A 21,716-nucleotide genomic window follows, 5' to 3' on the forward strand; every position below is an offset into this window, starting at 1 on the left:
ACACCCACTTGTTTATGTACGGTTGAAAATTGATGTTAAACTCGCCAGTTTGTCCTCTGGTCTGTAGATAGTGAGCAATAATTAGAGCTAACGTTTTTAAGTATGAGGGCAAACATATTAGGTCTCAGCCAGCACCCTACTCCCACTGCTGGAAAGAAAATGACACAGTTGCTCATCTATCAACTCATTTAAGAGCTGACAAGTGAGGGTGTGTCTGCTTCTTAGCAAATCAGACCTCAGGGCTGATATCCTAAATCCACATTCAGAGACAGAAAGCATCTGGTCTTATGAGTCAACTGGTTAAGGCCTACTCCTTAGGGGATCTGATGGCTGGAAGTATTTATTTTGGGAGGGATTTGGGGAAACTTGTTTGAGGTTTGGAAGCAAAGACAGTGAGCTGGATTTCAAAGGTCACCTTCTTGCTCCCATCCTTTTCCTCCAAATACCCCAGACCACAGACTGGAGCAATTGGAGGCATCCCACTAATCTGGTAGGCAATTAGCCATGATACCCCAGTCAGAAAAACTAGTTGTCTTTCTCGCCTGCCAGGTGGCATCTTAATTAACCACTTAAGGATCTTAATTGGTGGCAGTTTGAGAAGGTTGTCCAAGGACCTTGTGATACAGTACTTAATTATTCAGGTGCTGAGAATGGGATGGGTTTCTGTCTATGGCTAATTTTCTCAATTGTTTCTCTTTCTTGCAACCTCTCTCATTCCTTCCAGAGAAAGGAAAATCAAAATGAATGTTTCATTATCAAATGGAAGGTTATGAAATAGTAACTCTGTTTCCGTCTCATCAAGTGCTGCCAGCTGCACATTTCCTTTTTTCATGTTAGACTTCCAGCAGCTGCATTATTTTGCCTTCTCTCTTCCAGTCATATTGTTGCTCCATCTTTTCACTCCCACCAGTGTTTATTGTTGCTCCAATAACAAAGCCTCAACTCTGTCAGAAAATGAACATGGGAAGGATAGATCTTTCTGTTGTAATTTCTATCAGAAGGCAGATAGGAACTGAACCACTTGCTGTATTAACTCAAAATTAGGCTGGGGATATTTGACTGAGGCTCATAACGTCTCAAATAGTTTCTCACAATTCGAATTGAAAAATAGCACACTGTTACAGGCAATGCTGGTTTATATAATGGGTTATGTCACTGGACTTGGAAAGTATGGTCTGTATCACAAAGCACTGAGTGGAACACTCTGAGCACAAATCATATTGAAGTTCAGCTTTAAAAATAGCAGGTCTTTATGAACAAATTATGACTATTATCAGTATAACTATGCTTGAAATGGTCAAATAAACTGTAAAAATACAAATTAAAAACAAAACATTCTAGATGCTGGAGATTGGAAATAAAGCGCAAAGTACAGTAGAAGCTCAGCAGATCTGGTGGCATCAGTCGAGAAATAGTTAACATTTTGATTCTTTAGAACCGCTGTAAAAAGCTCCATTTCTTGTCTTTGCCCTTCAAAAAAAGAAACCTGCTATCCTTACACAGTCTGGACTTTATGTGACTCCAGACCTACACCAAAACTGATTCTTAACTGCTCTCTGACAATAGTCTGTTTAAATGTTGTCAAGGAGGTCTATCACTACATTCTTTAAGCTTTTGGAATAGACAAGAAATTGTGAAGAAATTTCAAGGAAAAGTACAAGAGTCCAAATCCTCAATTGATGTGCAGATAATTAAACTACCTCTTTGCCTAGTAATTAGCACTTCTCAGGATTCTACAAGGATCTTGCCACTGCTCAGTACTCCGTTCTTAATCAACAGTTCCTTTGTTAAATACCAAAACGAGCTTCAATCGCAAAATGTTTTCCCCCACAGTCCATGCCTGACCAATTGTAAATCATCAATGAATTAATCCAATATCTGGTTTTCTGAGGGATTCTTTTCATGTCATGTCCTCCAAAATTCCAATTCTCTTGCAGCATCAGATTACAGCAATGACCCCTGGTACACAACAACTAAACCAAAAGACCATATGATGTAGGAGCAGATGTAGGCTACTTGGCCCATTGAATCTGTTCTGCTATTCTGTATCATCCTCACCACTTGCTTTCCCACCTATTGCCGATAACATTGTACATTCACTTCCATTCGCTTCTTGAAAAATTAATACAGTGCATCTGCTATCTCTATACATCTCTTAAATATCTATGTTGCAGCGCATCAGGTCCAGGGGACTCATAGCTTTTATCTTCATTATTTTCCAGTATCTTTTCCTTTTAATTATAGTTGTTTTATTTTCATTTTCCAGCATTTGACCCCTATCCTTCCAGACTCTTCCTATTCATATACCCATGCAAATGCCTTTTAAATATTGTAATTGTACCAGCCTCCACCACTTTCTCTGGCAGCTCATTCCATGCATACGCCACCCTCTGCGTGAAAAAGTTGTCCCTTAGGCTCAACATTTATGTTCTGCCTTCATTATTTTGGTCACCTTTTGTTAGTCATTAAAACTTTCCCAATCTTTTGGTTTACCACTAATCTTTGCCACATTGTTTTTTTTTCATTCAACCTGATGCTAACCTTAACCTTCCTGGTTAATGCTGATTGCTTATCACCTTTCTGGAATCCTTCTTTCTCGCAGGGATATATTTTTGTTGTGAGTCTTGAACTATTTTCTGAAATATCTGCCATTCTTCAACCAGTTTTACAGCTAAACTGATTTCCTAGCTGACTCCAGCTAAATCTGCCCCTACTCTTTTATAATTGTCTCTATTTAAGCTTAGCACAATTGTCTCAAACCCAGGTTTTTCACTCTCAAACTGAATGTTAAGTTCAATTATGTTGTGGCTACTATTTCCTGGGGATCGTTTACGCTGAGATCATCTATTAAACCTGCCTCATCACAGAAAACCAGATCTAGAATAGACTGTTCATTAGTTAGATCTATAACATATTGTTCGAGAAAACTATCCTGAATATTCTATGAATTGTTCCTTGTGACTTCCTCTACCAATCTAACTATCCAAATCTACATGAAGATTAAAGTCAGCCATCATTAACATGCTGCCTTTTTACATGCCCTCCTTATCTCCTGATTTATTATCTTGTCTTTCAATATAGCCATGTTCAGGAGCCTATAGATTAACGCCAAAGTCTTCTTCCCCTTGTTGTTCTTACCTCCATGCATGAGGATTCTAAATCTTACAACCCATGATTATTTTTGCTATCCTGTTTATGCCCTGCTCTGAGTATCTATCCTGTGCCAATAGATATTTTGAATCATGAGGAACACAATACTGCATGGTCACTGACAAACAGTACTGTACAACTTGTCCAAAACTAATAGTTTATCCAGAAGCATTTAATCCTGAATTGGAAAATGATCAGAAAAATAATTCTGTTGCTCAACATTCTTATACACTGGATGTAGTCATATTTTCCTTTGACATAATCCCTGTTCAAACTTTCCAGAGAATCTGACTGGCAGTAATTCTGTTCTGAACCAGATGAAATTATTCATTATATTCTTGGAATTTTTTTTCCTTTCATTCTTCACTTATACTGTAAGGGAGATTTTAGATTTTGTTTTGCTATTTGCAACTAGGCTTTGTAGGTTAATTAAGGATCCTATAACCAGCAAGGAATTTTTCAGACTCTGGCAGCATATAGTATAGTTTTGCCATATAAAGGATAAAAGTACAGGGAATCTCATTATAGGCAAAGAGGAAAGCAAAGGACAGGAAGAAAAGAAACCAAGTGCTAGAGAAATTAGGCAAGTCTGGCAGCATCTATCAAGAGAGAAACAAAGTTAATGCTTTGAGTCCAATGCCAGATAAAGGACATTACCAAGCAGCTACAGGACTTTGTTTTGGAGCATGGTGATCAGTTAGAGGTCCTTTTTCACGTTAGTTCTAATGACTTTGTTAGGGCTGAGAATCTGAGCAGCTAGTTAGGAGACTGAAAGGCAAGACTTTAGAAGCCATGGTCTCTGGATTGGTCCCAGTCCCACATAATAGTGAATGTAGAAAAAGGAAAATTGAGTGATTGAACTCATGGCTGGAAAATTGGTTTAAGAGAGTGGGCATCAGATTTATGGGACATTGGACCAATTCTGGAAAGATATGAGTTACACAAACTGGTTTTCTCCACTTGAGCAGTACTGGAATAAATATACTTGCTGGGAGATTTGCGACTGGTGTTGGGGACGACTTAAACCAAATTAACAAAGGGGTGGAAACCTGAGGGAAAATTCAGAGCACAGAATGAAAGGAGGAAACTTAAGAAGTGATTCTGAGGAAGCAGAGGTTAAAAAAATGTACCTTTCATAAAATTCACACTATTAGATAATATATCTGTATTTGCAAGAAATACAATGAATAGATTTTGATAAGGTGAGGGTACAGAATGCGGCAGAATTATATCAGTGCGTTAACATAGACTTGGCTGAAATAAGGGCAAGGTTGGCAACTCACCCTCCCTGGAGAAAAAATTGTCAGACAACATAGAGAAGGAGATTTTAAAAAAATATAGCTGTGAGGAGGAAAGGTTGTACTAAATAAAGCACTGAATGAGGCCATTTGGATTGAATTCAGAAGCAAAACTGGGGCAGACGCACTGCTAGAATTGTACTATAAATGTCCAAATAGTAGAAGGGTTAGGGGGCAAAATATGTTGACAAATTTCTGAATGCAAAAAGAACATGGCAATAATAGTTGGGAATAATTATCAATTGCAATGCGAACAGTGTGGAAGACATAGATGGCACAAAATTTTTGAACTGCATTCAAGAGAATTTTTTTTTTCAGCCAGCATTTATCAGGCCCAATGAGAGACAGCACAATTATAGAATTGTAGGAAATGAAGCTGGGCAAATGGATGAAGTAGCAGTGGATGGCCATTTTGCAGATAGTGATCCTAATAGAATGAGATTTAGTATAATTATGGAACGGGAATAATATAGAACAGGAGTAGAAGCTCTAAGTTAGGGGGAGGGAAACTTCATACAGCTGAGGGATGATCTCACAACAGACCAATGATTACAGCTACTTGAGGAAAGTCGGTGACAAATCATGGGAGGCATTCAAAAGTGAGATACTATGGGTGCAGTGCAGACATGGCCCCACAAGAAAGTGGCTGGTACGATCAAATCTAGAGCCCATTGGTTACTCAATAGCAAACATGCTAATGTAAAGCAGAAAAAATGCATCAATTATTATCATAAAAATGAAGTAATACTTTAGGAAGCTTTGACGAGTACTGAAAGTACAATGGAGAATTGAAAAAAAGAAAGCAAAGAGAGAATGTGAAAAAATTGGCAAATAAAATCAAGACATATCTAAAGATGTTTTATCAGTACATTAAGAGTAAGAGTGTGTAAGGGGTTGGACCAATTAGAATGTTCATGGAACTTTGACAGAAGATCTGGACAGTGTTTGTTATGAGTATTTTGTCTTTGTCTTTACAAAGGAGTGCAATGATGCAGACTTTCTCTTGAGAGGGAGTGTGAAATATTGTGAAATATGAAGAAAATGCAAGAGTAAATACTGATATACGATCCTTTATCCGAAATTGTTGGGGCCAGCTGTTTTTCAGAATTCAGAATTTTTGGGATTTTGGAACAAATGTAGCGCCTCCCCTGTAGGGTCCAGGGCAGCACCCTACAATCAAACATCAATACTGCAGCAAAAACCTAGACTCATGATAAGTGGGGTAGACAAAGGCTAGGAACACTACTACAGTTTATATATAGTGTAATATACTGATAAATGAATATATAGACCATAAATACTCAAGGTCATTTTATTTCCAGAAAAAAACGTTCCAAGTGAAACATTTGGTAAAACTTAAACATACACGGTTTCAACACTATGGCAGGTGGCGTTTTTAAAAACTTATTCAAGTGTCATCTGTATCATTAACATAGGTTTCTGCTTAAGTAATAAGTTGGGAGGTCATGTTGCGGCTGTACAGGACATTGATTAGGCCATGTTGGAATATTGCGTGCAATTCTGGTCTCCTTCCTATTGGAAAGATGTTGTGAAACATGAAAGGATTCAGAAAAGATTTACAAGGATGTTGCCAGGGTTGGAGGATTTGAGCTACAGGGAGGGGCTGAACAGGCTAGGGCTGTTTTCCCTGGAGCATCGGAGGCTGAGGGATGACCTTATAGAGGTTTAGAAAATTATGAGGGGCATGGATAGGATAAATAGACAAAGTCTTTTCCCTGGGGTCGGGGGGTCCAGGACTAGAGGGCATAGGTTTAGGCTGAGACGGGAAAGATATAAAAGAGACCTAAGGGGCAACCTTTTCACGCAGAGGGTGGTACGTGTATGGAATGAGCTGCCAGAAGATGCGGTGAAGGCTGGTACAATTGCAACATTTAAGAGACATTTGAAGTGGAATAGGCAGTGTTTGGAGTGATATGGGCCGAGTGCTGGCAGGTGGGACTAGATTGGGTTGGGATATCTGGTCGGCATGGACAGGTTGGACCGAAGGGTCTGTTTCCATACTGTACATCTCTATGACTCTACAATTGAGTAAATTGCCATAATCTCTTGGTCACTGATAAATGAATGTTGTTCAAGGCTAGCAATTAACTGATCACACATTTTCACCTTATTGCCTATGGGGACTTTTTTCAACCATGTTCACAAAGTCAGCACCATCATCACTACTATCCTCACTCTTATATGTATTTAATACCATTTCAGCAATTTTCCCATCACCCAAGGAATGCTCGACAGGTGCATCATTGTTAATGTTCAGTATTTCTTTGATTTCAGCTTCCTTTCGTTTATTTACACTTTTGTCCAATAAACTTTGTGCATAAGTTACAAGATTTGCTATCATCTTTTTCTCTTCAGTATCACAAAATCCTTCAAAGTCTTCATCTATAGGTTCATTTACATTAAACATCGTTGTAGGCCACAGTCTGTGCCAAGCATTTGTTAATGTTGATTTATCAACATCCTTCCAAGCATGAGCAACTGTGTAAATGGCATCTTTAACACTAAATTCTTTCAGGAAGTCTTGAATTCCTGCCTGTTTGTTGACAGCAGCAAGCATACAGTTTAAAAAATAGTCTTTATGCTTGCTCTTCACAAAGCGTAAAATTCTTTGGTCACAAGACTGTATTACAGTTGTCGCATTAGGGAGCAAGTAAATGCCGAAAACGTTATTTTCACAAAAAGTTTGTCAGGGGGATTTGTGGAGCAGTTGTCCGGGAAATTTTACGTGGGCCCCAGCTATGCCTGCCTCTTTGTTGGATATGTGGAACAGTCCATCTTCCACAGCTACACTGGCACCACCCCCACCTTTTCCTCCACTACATCGATGACTGTATCGGCGCTACCTCGTGCTCCCATGAGGCGGTTGAACAGTTCATCCACTTTACTAGCACCTTCCACCCCGACCTCAAATTTACCTGGACTGTCTCAGACACCTCCCTCCCCTTCCTCGACCTCTCCATTTCTATCTCGGACGACCGACTCAACACAGACATTTACTATAAACCGACTGACTCCCACAGCTACCTAGATCCCACCCTGCCCCCTGTAAAAACGCCACCCCATATTCCCAATTCCTTCGCCTTCGCTGCATCGGCTCCCAGGAGGACCAATTCCAATACCGAACAACCCAGATGGCCCTCTTCTTCAAAGACTGCAATTTCCCCTCAGCCATGGTTGACGATGTTCTCCACCGAATCTCCTGCACTTCCTGCTCCTCCACCCTTGAACCCCACCCCTCCAATCGCCACCAGGACAGAACCCCACTGGTCCTCACCTACCACCCACCAACCTCCAGATACATCGTATCATCCTTCGTCATTTCCGTCACCTCCAAACAGACCCCCCACCAACGATATATTTCCCTCCCCACCCCTATCAGCGTTCTGAACACTTTAACTCCCCCTCCCACTCCGCCAAGGACATGCAGGTCCTTGGCCTCCTCCATCGCCAGACCATGGCAACACGACGCCTGGAAGAAGAGCGCCTCCTCTTCCGCCTAGGAACCCTCCAACCACAAGGGATGAATGCAGATTTCTCCAGATTTCTCATTTCCCCTCCCCTCACCTTTTCTCAGTCCCAACCCTCAGACTCAGCACCACCTTCTTGACCTGCAATCTTCTTCCCTATCTCTCCGTCCCCACCCCCTCTCTGGCCTATCCTCCTTCCACCTATCGTATTCCCAACGCCCCTTCCCCAAGTCCCTCCTCCCTACCTTTTATCTTAGCCTGCTTGGCACATCCTCCTCATTCCTGAAGAAGGGCTTATGCCCGAAACGTCGATTCTCCTGTTCCTTTGATGCTGCCTGACCTGCTGCGCTTTTCCAGCAACACATTTTCAGCTCCCGTTGCATGGGTCAGGAATGTCTCAGATCGGCTGCAGAACATTCTGAAGTAGGGGTGTGAAGCCAGTTGTCATGGTGCATATGGGCAGCAATGATATAAGTAAAAAACAGAATGAGGCCCTGCAAGCAGAATGTAGAGGGTTAGGAGACAAGTTAAAAAGTAGGACCTCAGAGTAGTAATCTCAGGATTGCTACCATTGCCCCATGCTAGTCCGAGTAGAAATGAAAGAATAGCCAGGATAAATGTGTGACTTGAGAGAGAGTCCTGAAGGCAGGGGGTTCGGATTTTTGGGACATTGGGACAGTTCTGGGGGAGGTGGAGCTATTACAAATTTGACGGTCTACACCTGGGATGGACAGGAACCAATGTCCTGAGGGTGCTTTTGTTAATGCTGTTGGAGAGGGTTTAAATTAATGTGGCACGGAGATGGGAACAAAATGAGGAGTTTAGTGCACAGTAAGAAGGTAGTAACTAAAGCCTGTAAGGGAGTTGATAATGAAGTCAGCGTGACCAAGGGGAAGAATAGGCAGGGAGCAGATGATGAACGCAAAGAACTGGTAGTCTGAGGTGCATTTGTTTTAATGCAAGAAGTGTAGTAGGTAAGACAAATGAAATTAGTGTTTGGATTAGTACCTGGGAGTATGATATTATTGCTATTACTGAGACTTGGTTGAGGGAAGAGCATGATTGGCAACTAAATAGCCCAGGATATCGATGCTTCGGGCAGCATAGAGAGAGAGGTAAAAGGGGTGGAGGATTTGCATTACTGGTCAGAGAGGATATCCCAGCTGTGTTGAAGGATGGCACTATGGAAGATTCGAACACTGAGGCAATCTGGGCAGAGCTCAGAAATAGGAAGTATGCAGTAACAATGTTGGGGCTGCACTACAGGCCTCCCAATAATGAGCTTGAAATAGAGGTACAAATCTGTAAACAGATTATGGAGCAACAGGGTAGTGGTGATAGGAGATTTTAATTTTCTCAGCATTGATTGGAATTCACTTAATGTTAGAGGTCTAGATGGAGCAGAATTTGTAATGAACATCCAGGTGAGTTTTCTAGAGCAGTATGTAAACAGTCCAGTTCAGGAAGGGGCCGTACTGAACCTGGTGTTGGGGATTGTGCCCAGCCAGTTGGTTGAAGTTTCAGTAGGGGATGACTTTGGGAATAGTGATCACAATTCCATAGGTTTTAGAATACTCATGGACAAAGATGAGAGTGATCCTAAAGGAAAGTACTCAATTGGGGAAAGGCCGACTATATCAAAATTTGGCAGGAGCTTGGGAATGTAGTTTGGGAGCAGCTGTTTGAAGGTAAATCCATATTTGGTATGTGGGAGGCTTTTAAAGAGAGGTTGATTAGAGTGTAGGAGAGGCATGTTCCTGTGAAAATGAGGGATAGAAATGGCAACATTAGGAAACTATCAATGACTGATTAAATTGTGAGACTAGCTAAGAGGAAAAAAGAGGCATTCATAAGGTCTAGGCAACTGAAGACAGACAAAGCTTTGGAAGAATATCCGGAAGGTAGGACCAATCTGAAATGAGGAATTAAGAGGGCTGAAAGGGGTCATGAGATATCTTTGGCACACAGCAGTTAAGGAAAATCCCAAAGCCTTTTATTCATACATAAGGAGCAATAGGGTAACTGGAGAAAGGGTTGGCCCACTCAAGGACAAAGGTGGAAAGTTATGCATGGAGTCAGAGAAAGTGGGTAAGATTCGTAACGAGTACTTTGCATCGATATTCACCAAGGAGAGGGACATGACAGATGTTGAGGTTAGAGATTGATGTTTGATTACTCTAGGGCAAGTCAGCATAAGGAGGGAGGAAGTGTTGGGTATTCTAAAAGGCATTAAGGTAGACAAGTCCCCAGGTCCAGATGGGATCGATCCCAGGTTACTGAGAGAAGTGAAAGAGAAAATAGCTGGGGCCTTAAAGATATCTTTGCAGCATCCTTGAACATGGATGAGGTCCTGGAGGACTAAAGAATTGCTAATGCTGTCCCCTCGCTTAAGAAGAGTAGCAGGGATCATTCAGGTAATTTTAGACCAGTGAGCCTGATATCAGTAGTAGGGAAGCTGCTGGAGAAGATACTGAGAGATAGGATCTGTTCCCATATGGAAGAAAATGGGCTTATCAATGATAGGCAATATGATTTTGTGCAGGGAAGGTCATGTCTTACCAACTTAATCAAATTCTTTGAGAAAGTGACAAAATTCATTCTTGAGGGAAAGGCTGTAGATGTCCTATACATAGACTTCAGGAAGGCGTTTGATAAGGTTCCGTATGATAGAGAAAGTGAAGTGACATGGTGTCCATGATGTACTAGCTGGATGGGTAAAGAACTGGCTGTAGTAGTGGAAGGGAATTTCTTAAAATGGAGGACTGTGACCCATGGTGTTCCACAGGGATCCTTGCTGGGACCACTGTTTGTGATATACATAAATAATTTGGAGAAAGGTATTGGTGGTCTGATTAGCAAGTTTGCAGAAAGACACTAAGATTTGTGGAATAGCAGATATTGAAGGGGATTGTCAGAGAATACACTACAATTTAGATAGATTGGACAGTTGGGCAGAGAAATGGCAAATGCTGTTCAATCCTATCAAATGCAAGGTGATGCATTTTGGAAGATCGGATTCAAGACCGAACTATACAGTAAATGGAAAAGTTGTGGGGAAAATTGATGTACAGAGAGATCTGGGGGCTTAGGTCCATTGTACTTTGAAGGTGACAACACAGGTCAATAGAGTGGTCTGGAAGACGTAAGGCATGCTGTCCTTCATTGGATAGGATATTGAATACAAGAGTTGGCAGGTCATGTTACAATTGTATAAGGCATTGGTTCAACCACATTTGGAATACTGCAAACAGTTCTGGTCACCGCATTACCAAAAGGATGTGGATGTTTTGGAGAGGGTGCCAAGGAGGTTCACCAGGATGTTGCCTGGTATGGAGGGCACTAGCTATGAAGAGAGGTTGAGTAGATTAAGATTATTTTCATTAGAAAGACGGAGGTTGAGGACGGACTTGATTGAGGTCTACAAAATCGTGAGAGGTATAGATAAGGTGGATAGCAAGAAGCTTTTTCCCAAACTGGGTTACTAGTGGTCACAAGATCAAAGTGAGTGGGGAAAGTTTAAGGGAGATATGTGTGGAAAGTCCTTTATGCAGGTGGGTGCCTGGAACGCGTTGCTAGCAGAGGTGGTCGAGTCAGGCATGACAGTATCATTTAAGATGTATCTAGACAAATACATGAATGGGTAGGGAGTAGAAGGATACAGAGCAATAGAAAATAGGCAACCGGTTGAGATAGAGGATCTGGATTGGCCTGAAGGGCCAGTTCCTATGCCATAATTATCTTTATTCTTTGTCCTAGGTGTACAGATAATATTATGAAATGTACTGCAAAGGAGACAGTGTAAGCTATCTACAGGTTAATAAATAAAAACTGAAATAATGTGGATGTGGTAAATGGAAACAAAAACAGAAGATGCTGGAAAAGCTGGCAGTTCTGAGGAAGGGTCACTAGACCCAAATCGTTAACTCTGATTTCTTCACAGATGCTGCCAGACCTGCTGAGCTTTTCCAGCAACTTCTGTTTTTGTCTCAACTTACAGGTTATTCATTTAGACTGTCAAATCAGACTGAGTATTGATCACTTTCATTGTCCCATCTGCTTTGTATGTAAGTAACCTTCTTTGGGATTGATGACATTCCAAAAATTATATTATTGTATTGGAGAGTCAGAAACCAAGTTACTCTATATGGATGACCTTAAGAGTCCTCTAACTGAACTCATCAGGTTTGCATTATGTAGGAGCATTATTGTTTAATAACTAGCTGTCATAATTGAGGACATAGAGGGGTAAATCTGTCATTCTCAAATTAGATATTTTCCCAAATAACCACACAATAGCCCTCCTGCACAATGATTTAATAAGGATTTTGTACTTAGCTGAAAAGCAATTGGAAAGTTAGTAACTTCTAGCCAGCGAAGTTTAGAGATCTCCTGTATTCATTTGGAAAATCCATAATACTCAGTCCTACAAGCCTGAACCTCTGCTCTTTAGATTTGTGTAAATGGGGAATTTTAATCTCTGTACAGCAAAATTAAATTCTGTAGTTGTAGATTTTTCTCTTGCTCGAACTTTAAAGGTAGCAATTTATTTGTAAATCAGACATCTAAATGATCCATAGAAATTCCATAATGTACATTTGTGGGCGGCACGGTGGCACAGTGGTTAGCACTGTTGCCTCACAGCGCCAGAGACCCGGGTTCTATTCCCGACTCAGGCGACTGACTGTGTGGAGTTTGCACATTCTCCCCGTGTCTGCGTGGGTTTCCTCCGGGTGCTCCGGTTTTATCCCACAGTCCAAAGATGTGCAGGTTACGTGAATTGGTCATGATAAATTGCCCACAGTGTTAGGTAAAGGGGTAATTGTAGGGGAATGGGTGGGTTGCGCTTCGGCGGGTCGGTGTGGACTTGTTGGGCCGAAGGGCCTGTTTCCACACTGTAAGTAATCTAATCTAATCTAATTTAAGTACAGGTAAGATACAAGCTTGTGGTCATGATTCATAACAAAGTAATTTTTTGATTTCCTTTTCCAGGCAGTCTTGTGAGCATTCTAAACAGAACAGAATGTTCCTTTGCAGGCAGGGATTGAATCAATACTACTTTGCCTATTCCGAGCTTTGCTGGGAGCACCCTTGTTTTAAAAAATACACAGAACTTAAAAAGGAAGTGAAGTGAAATCTACCCATCAAAAGACATTGCTATTGTTTCGCTAAGATTGCAGACACAGATTTACAACTGGATCATAATTGTACTCCCTTTATTACTATTCAATGCACAATGTACAAATTTGAAATGCATAAGTCCTGACCAATTTCCGTTAAATAGATTGTAGCTTTAATGAGCTGTTTTACCTATTCCAAGGATAAAAAATAATTGCTAGTGTTTGAATTTGTGTGATCATTGTGCTCCCAGTGGCTGAGCAGAATCTGGTTTCTATCTTACTAGTGCTTTCTTAGAATTCTGGCATAGACTATGAATTTTAGCTATTGATCTTACAGTTAGATTTTCTTAATATTGCAAATGGCTTCTTTGAAGTTCTAAAAATAATGATGACCTTTATACCTTATTTCATAACAGAGATTGTGAGAGTTTCCCACCATGAACTCCTGTCCACTCTGAAAGAGAAAATATCACATGCCCCAAATGTATTTTTCAACTTTAAGTTGAGTTAAAGTCAATTAAAAGTAAAATATTTCTCCAAAATAAAGAGCTAGTAACTCTGGCTTGGACAATACTTAAACCTCTCCAAAACAAAATAACATAGAATCCAAAATTTTAGCAGAACGTTTTTAACTAAGTCTTTGCATGGGCAATCTACTCTACAGATTCTTTCACATTGTTACCAGATAGAAATGTGAAGGCCTGGTCTGGCATACATCTAGTTTCAGACCCACATTATTGTGGTTAACTCTTAACTACCCTCTTGGCAATTTGGGAGGAACAATAAATGTTTGCCTAGTCAATGATGCCCACATCCCATGCTTAAATATTTTTTAAAAAATGGATAACTGTTGCTATAATGAAAACCTACACCAAATATGTAATTCTTCTGGACTCAAAGGCAAAACCACAACACAAGATTGAATTAATGCTTTCTCTTTGGATAAGAAATCATATTATCAGTCTATGTTATCATTCACATAGTTAGGATGAGACCTATATTTTTCCAATCTCCAGCTTATGTACAGTCCATTTGGTTCTGATGTGAAACTTTAACCTCTCTTGCTTGAATAACTGATATTCCTCTTCGCAGGCAATAGTTATGGCTCTCCATTGTCACATCAGAGACCAAGGAACACTTCAGATTACATCTAATTCAAAGCTCATTTTAAAGTTTTTTAAAGAAATAAGATATAACACAGATAATGCAGTGTTGGAGGCATCCATTGTCATTAAAAGCTGAGATGGAAGCTGCTTTGTTACTCCCAGACATTCATAATGAGAAGAATTAATGAATTATTTAATACAAAATTCAGAATTACAACTGACTAAATTCTGTAATTTTTCACAGTCATGCCATCTTGGAGCAGAAGAAGCCAAAGAAAAGTTATCCAGTCTGACAAAGATCAAGGACAAGTTGACCCTTGAACTGTCTCTTACAAAGAAACAATTGTCTCAGACACGGAAAGAACATGTTGCTTTACTAGCAGCTTGTGCTCTGATGGCCGGTGCATTGTACCCATTATACAGTAGATTCCGTGAGCTCTCTGTGCAGAAGGACATTCTTCAAGATCAAGTACATATCTTTGAATATTTCAAAAATGAAATCAGGACTGTTGTTCAGGTTCTTTCTCTGGAAAGTAATCCAAGCAAATTGAAGAAAAAGAAGCCTCAAAAAGGATTGATACAAGTTTTCAGAAAAAGTGTTATAGCAATCTTAGCAGTCAACAGACTTCAAGCCTTGGGTCTCGGATATAAGCCTCTATTCACTTGGTCTGAGGGCTTTAATAATAAACCAAGACTTGTAATTTGCACCGGCAAAGTGAAGTCCTACATCACTCATTCAAGTAAGTACTGAACTGGCTGCCATTTCAAAATTGCAATTTATTACTATTTTAGCTGCAGATCTTCAACTTTTACCTTCCTATTAGATCTTTGTTGTAGATTTTGCTCCAAAAGCAGACACTTGCTGGAGATAAGTGATCATAAATGTTTGGAAAGCTGCCCTTTATGAATAACCAAAATCAGTAATATAACATCGGCTCTGTGAGGAACAGTGAACGGCCGTTTCCATTCTCCTACTGGAAAGTCCAATCCCTAACTAGGATCTTTAGTCCTTTAATCTATCGTTGATGCAGTAGATTTTGGATACTGGCTCTGGCTGATATTTTTGTTGATCTGGTAAACATTATCTGTTGACATCCAGATGCTTAACAAGAACTCTCTCTCCGTCTGACATCATCATTGACTGCCACCAATTGATCCCACCTGTTCTCAAGTCCGACCTCACAATATGTTATGGAGTCATTAGAATTTATTTATTATTTTAATATTAGCTGTTGGACACTACAAGCTGCAGTACTGAATCATTTTAAGGATGATATGCAAGAAGCACGTTCAGGTTTTGTTCCAAAATGTATTATCCTCAAATTGTATTTCAATTGCCACTTTGCCTATGCTATTCTGAGGGTTAGATATGTGATGGTACAGTCCCATGGATGCCATTGATCTTAAAATTTCCCTTTTGCCCTTTTTTTTCAAATGTATCATGCCTGTCTGTTAATATTAGCTATCATATGATTGCAGAATATATTGCAATTAAACATGCTTCAAATCAGACTTAACTCTCATCTTTCCAGGAAGGGTCATTGAGAGATAATTGGAAGTAGAAACAAAGCTAACTTTTCTTACCTGATGACAATTGTAGCACTAGCTGAGACCTAACTAGCTTTTAAAAACTGCACACGACCCTGTGCAATTGCAGCAGGATATCCCTGCTTCTGAACTTGAATCTTCTTACTATAAGGACTAGCATGCTATTTCCCTTCTTTAGTGTCTGTTGCACTTCCATGCTTACTTTAAGTGACTAGTCAACAAGAACACCGAAGTCTAGTTGCACCTCCTCCCTTCCTAATCTGTCACCATTCAGATAATAATCTGACTTCCTATTTATCTATATCATACTTCATCTGCCTACTCACTCAACTTTTCCAAATCTCTGCAGCTTCCTCACTGCTCACCCTTCCATCCAGCTTTGAGTAATCTGCAAACTTGGAGATATTTTGTTTAATCCCCTCATCTCAATCATTAATAGATGTTATGGATAGCTGGGGTCCAAGCCGTAATCCCTGCTATACCTCACTAGTCACCTCCTGCCAATCTGAAAATGACCCATTTATTCTTACTCTGTTTCCTGTCTATGGTTATGAGAACAGAAAACTTTAAAAGGAGATTTGATAGAGTTGTTCAAAGTTATTAAAAAATTAGAGAAACTGATATAAGGTAACAGATTACAGTGGTAACATAGGGGTGGTGAAAGGCTGTTGTCATCTTGAATGCACTATCTGAAGCAATAAAGCATGAAAATTTGATAACCAAATCTTTGCTGCAACTTACTGACTACTTGCTGGGAGGAAAGAAAAGGGCTATGAGAAAAGAAAAGGGGAGTGAAGCTAATCAGTTTTTTTTAAAAGAGCTGACGTGATGGACCAAATGTATTGCCAGCATTTTAATTAAAGGATCTCTAAATTACTGTGGAATATTGATGATCATGAAAAGAATTCAGTAAGCATTCTTTTGGATAGGTGGCTTTGAAACAAGACTGTTTCTTGGAAATATCTTGATGTTTGCCATCCAAGGAAATTATTTGTTTGTGACAATGAGATGAGCTTGCCTGAATACTTCATTCGTCTATGCCACTTCTTTTGAATTATCTTGATTCCTTGTATTTGGTGAATGGGATATTGTTTAATCTTAGTTTGAAATATGCCATAAGCATGCATATTTTTTCAGTAATTGGTTTCTTATTCTTGAGGAAAGTGAATCTCTCCCAGGATAAGTGACGTCCAACACTGACCTATAAATTTAGTCACTGCACTTCCATTTATCAATCATAGCGGCATTGCTGGGACATCTGATAGAGTGAGAGGGACTCATTATTTATTTACATACTGGAATTATTGCTTCACAGACTTCCAATTGCGTACCAGAACTTATTACATTGCTAAATAAAAGATTAAAATTCAGGTCTGCTGCTGTGGGGCAATGTTGTGATATTGGGCTGCTCAATCAAGTTGTCCAGCAATCCATGGCACTGTTGGGCAGAAAGTATTCTTCAGCCCATTCATTGTGTACAGACTTGTTGCTGGTTGTCATTTGAGATTTGCTTGCCAGCTTCTGATAATAATCCGGAGAACAGACTTGCATTTGCTGAAAAGTATTTGCTGATATTGACTGTCTTCTCAACCATTTTACTGCATTTATGGGTAATTTGATTTTCTGCTTTTGTGGCTAGAATGAGAAAAGCCGCAAGAAAATGGAAAGAGCAAGTAAAATTTTAAGAGGAAGCAGGAAAGCACTGCACAGCAGGCTGTCTGAAAAATTGTTTTATAGGAACAAATCTCTGACATGAACTGCTGAAAGATCAATATCTCAGGTGCCTCCACTTCAAGGAAGCCATCATTATTTGGCTTGCTAGAGTCCGTAGCATTAGCCTCAGAACAATATTTGGGCAGCATGAAGGTCACTTTGGTCATTTCTTTTGTTACAGGCTCCTTCTTGGTTGAGGGAAATGTTATTAGTAACATCTTCAAGTTCACAGTCCATTGTACCAGAGGGACAGGTATAGCTTCACATATCAAAAGGAATATCCTACATATGTTTTTCCAGGGACAGAGCAAAGCAGGATGGGAGAGGACTTGGCTTTATATTCTTGGCAGTTTTCCTTGAGTTCAATGATATTGTAGACAGCATTACAATTCCTTGAGCCTGACATTTCTCTCTCAGTAAAAATTGATTCCATTCTCTGAAATTCCAGCTGGCTTGTGTCCACAAGGAGCACGTCATGCAGATCTGTGCCTGATTTTCTGGCAACAATCATTATGCCCCACTAGTTTTTGCTTATATGATTATTTAATTTGATATTGGACAGGATGGTCACTTTAAGATGCCCAGACCAGAAGTCTGAGTAACCAGAACTTCTGTATCCAAGATGATAAATAATGGAAACCCAAAATAATAATAAACCATAATCCCAGTTTCAGAAAGGCAGCGTGAAAAGTGAATTTTTTTCAAGCTGTCCTGTTATCTCAATTTAGTTCCATAAAATAGATCTTTGTGTGCTGCAAATTCCTACTATGTTAGAAATTGTTGCAATAACTCAGGACCTAGAATTACACAAGGCCTAGAATTGGTTGTTTTTATCTTCCTCTTGGTTGGAATTACGTAATCATTTTTAAATTTAATTTTATAATGACGTTTCCGTGAATTTAAGGTTTCGATTCTGGAAACTGTTTTGTGAACAGTTAGCACAGGCAAGTTGTCATGTGGTGAAGACTTGGGCAATATTTAGCTGTACATCCAAGAAGCAGCAACTATTCTATTACTTTGAAGAGTATACAAACACTGAAACTTTAAGACAAAAAATGTACCACATCGAAATTAAATATTTTCTTCTGCTACAGTTCTCACAAAAATGTTAACAAAGTTTTACAGAATGCTTTAGTGTAGGTTTTACATTTTTTTATCAACACTATTCCACACATTTACCTATTACTATATGTATTGTCATGTTATTTTGTCACTTTTTCATTAGGACAGGAAAGCGTGCAAAACAGTGTTATCCAGGCTGTTGAATGGTTTTCCAGTTCTGAGCTATTGGCTGCAGTAGTTGATTCTACGGCTGAGTTACAGGATATAATCACTAAATCAAGTAAGTAGATCCTACCGTTCTCTCGGGGGGTGGGGGGGTGGGGTGGGCGGTAGGGGGTGGGGGGTGGGGCGGTTGGAGAGATACCTATAAACTGTTTGTTTAATATTACAACTGCACATACATGTTCAATCTAATTAAAAATTCAATTTTGTGCTCTGCCTAACTGCACACAGTGATCATAAAAGAGTAATGTGTTGTAAACTTTACTTATAACAGTATTGAGAACCTGTTAGAAATGAATTTTTAGACTACATTTTGTTCGCTAAAATTTTCAATAATATGCAGCAAACAGCTTTTCAAGCAGTTTTTCATTTATTACGCTGTATATTTAATTGATTGCAATGTCAAAGATGTACACTGTGAGTGATTGTTAATTGAGATCAGTATGTGGATATGCTCCAGCTAACTGCTGCTTAGTTGTTGTACACTGGCATGATCTTGTATTCTCTGGCATGTAGTTTCCTACACTGTATAAAGTTCAATATCCTTCTTGAAAGGTATAGTAATATTTTCAAGTTGATCTCAGCATAAAGCTGTTTTTAAACATTAGTTACATATTTCTATTTTTTTCCCCGTAGCACTGAATAAAGCCAAACGTCATCAACTGCACTTTGTGTAGCTGATGAATGGAGACTATTGTTTAATTTTCCTTTATCACACACTGACTAACAGGGATCCCAGCAATTGGCTGATTCTGCTTTAAACTATTCATGTAGAATTCGGAAAACATAAATTTTCTAGAATTGTACAGATTGTGGAGATATTCTGATTTTCTGTTTTGAAAAAACCTTTACAGCTTTCAAAAATAATGGAAGTCATTTAAAATGATCTGACTCGAAGGTTCAGTGGATTGCAGTAGTCTCAATTCCCTGTTTTGAAAAATTTTGAACCCACTTTTATAATGAATATCAAGCTATTTTGTGTACAGCTGACAAGGCCTGTTTCATAACCTTAACTCCAGTCAACTGGTGAACTTACAGCTAAATCTAATGCTGGCTGCATTTGTACACAGAGTAAATATTCAGTGCATTAAACTTACCTCTGGGGGGAAAGGTTGGAGGTAAGAGAATAACAAACTTGTGATCTGCTGAGAACAGTTCTACATGTGGAATCAGAAGACGTCCGAACAAAGTATTGCGGATCAAATAAAATCCAGAAGTTTACAATATGGGTTGAATATGCATAGCAAAAAGACAAAAAGATGTTGCCAGAAAGATTGCATTTGAAGGAACGAGAGTGAAAGTTGAGGCACTTTATGTCACCCTCAAACCAGTAGATAATTTTGGCTATTTAGGACAAGGAAAGCAAAGATTGTAGATCAGTGCCAAAGTCACGAGGGTAAAGATTGGCAGAAGTAATTTCTTGAAGTTTGAAGATCTGTTAATAGCAAGAAATTCTAGCTTCTGGCAAGGAAAGAAACCCAATGTTTTCTGCAGACTTCATACAAATATCTGCGTCATATAGTGTTGGTTCTTCATACATAGAATCCCTATAATGTGGAGGCAGATTATTTGGCCCATCGGATTCACACTGACCCTCTGAAAATCTTTCCGCCAAGACCCACGCACACCATTCTAGTAACCCTGCAATTCCCATGGCTAGCTCACCTAACCTGCATATCCCTGGACACTATGGGAAACTCAGCAAGGCCAATCCACCTAATCTGCACATCTTTGGACTGTGTGAGGAAACTGGAGCTGCTGGAGGAAACCTAAGCAGACATGGGGAGAATGTGCAAATTCCACACAGACAGTCAGCTGAGGCTGCAATCAAACCCAGGTGCCTGGCGCTATGAGGCAGCAGTGCTAACCACTGAGCCACCATGCCACCTGTGCCGCTGCAGTATTGAATACTAAAAAGATCTGTCCCTTGTCTATTTGGTTATAGCAAATCATGTATGAAGCAAGAAAGGAGATCAAGCCAGCACCTAAGCATGTTGAGATGGCCTTTCCTGTCTCTTTGGAAAGTAGCCAGAATGTCCAATCATTTGCTAATTTTTCCTTGAATGTGTTCTGAGTCCTTATCTTATGATATAGTTACTCCATAACTTCTGACGGTGCTATAAATGGTTTTTTCTACCCAAAATGTTATCAACTACCTGATATTTCAAAAAGGCTAAGAATAGATACTGAGTTGGTTTATTGTTGTCAGGTGATAGGTTTTGTTGTGCCTGCAGCACAGGCAGATCATAACATACAAGGACATATAGACCATAGGGTGAACAGAGCAAGGCATACAAAGTTATTGTTGCACAAGAGGTGTACAAAAGCAAGATCAGCATTAGAATTGAAATTTGAGAGGTCCATTCAGCGTGTAATAACAGCAGGGAAGAAGCAGTTCTTGAACCTGTTGGTATGTGTATTTAAGCTTTTGTACCATCTTTCTGACAGGAGAGTTTGAATGACATTATCACCAGGGTGAGAGGGGTCTTTGACGATATTGGCTGCTTTTCTGCAGCAATGAAAAGTGTAGATGGAGTCGATGGATGGGATGTTGGCTTGCATGGCAGTCTGGACTATGTTCACATCATTCTGTAGTTTCGCATGGTCCTGTGCAGTTGTCACACCAAGCCGTGATGTACCCAGATAGAATGCTTTCATTGTAAAAGTTGGTTAGGATCCTTATAGACATGCCAAATTTGCTTATTCTCCTGAGGAAGAAGAGGTATTTTTGTGCCTTCTTGATCGTGGTATCTACATGGGTGGTCCGGGATAGATTGTTGGTTATTGAAACTCCCAGGAACTTGATGCTGTTGACCCTTTCCACCTCAGCTCCATTGAGGTAGTGTCCTCCTCCTTTCTTCCTGAAGTTGGTGATCAGCTCTTTAGTTTTGCTGATATTGAGAGAGAGGTTATCTTTTTACCATGATACTAAGCATTCTATCTCCTTCCTGTATTCTGTTAATTTGTTGTTTGATATCTGGTCTACAACGGTGGTGTTGTCAGCGAACTTGG

General features: G+C 39.7%; 1 protein-coding gene across 4 annotated transcripts in view; it reads left to right on the plus strand.

Moving 5' to 3' along the window:
- The window catches only part of LOC132824973 (coiled-coil domain-containing protein 171-like), a 265,522-nt gene that overhangs the window by 134,274 nt on the left and 109,532 nt on the right, over positions 1-21,716 (plus strand). For all 4 annotated transcript variants that reach the window (XM_060839917.1, XM_060839908.1, XM_060839927.1 and 1 more), the window contains 2 exons: positions 14,404-14,899; positions 18,646-18,762. In XM_060839917.1, the coding sequence (XP_060695900.1) occupies positions 14,404-14,899; positions 18,646-18,762 (613 nt within the window). The remainder of the gene's footprint in view (positions 1-14,403; positions 14,900-18,645; positions 18,763-21,716) is intronic.

This window comes from Hemiscyllium ocellatum, chromosome 2, assembly GCF_020745735.1.
Source record: "Hemiscyllium ocellatum isolate sHemOce1 chromosome 2, sHemOce1.pat.X.cur, whole genome shotgun sequence".
Taxonomy (NCBI): domain Eukaryota; kingdom Metazoa; phylum Chordata; class Chondrichthyes; order Orectolobiformes; family Hemiscylliidae; genus Hemiscyllium; species Hemiscyllium ocellatum.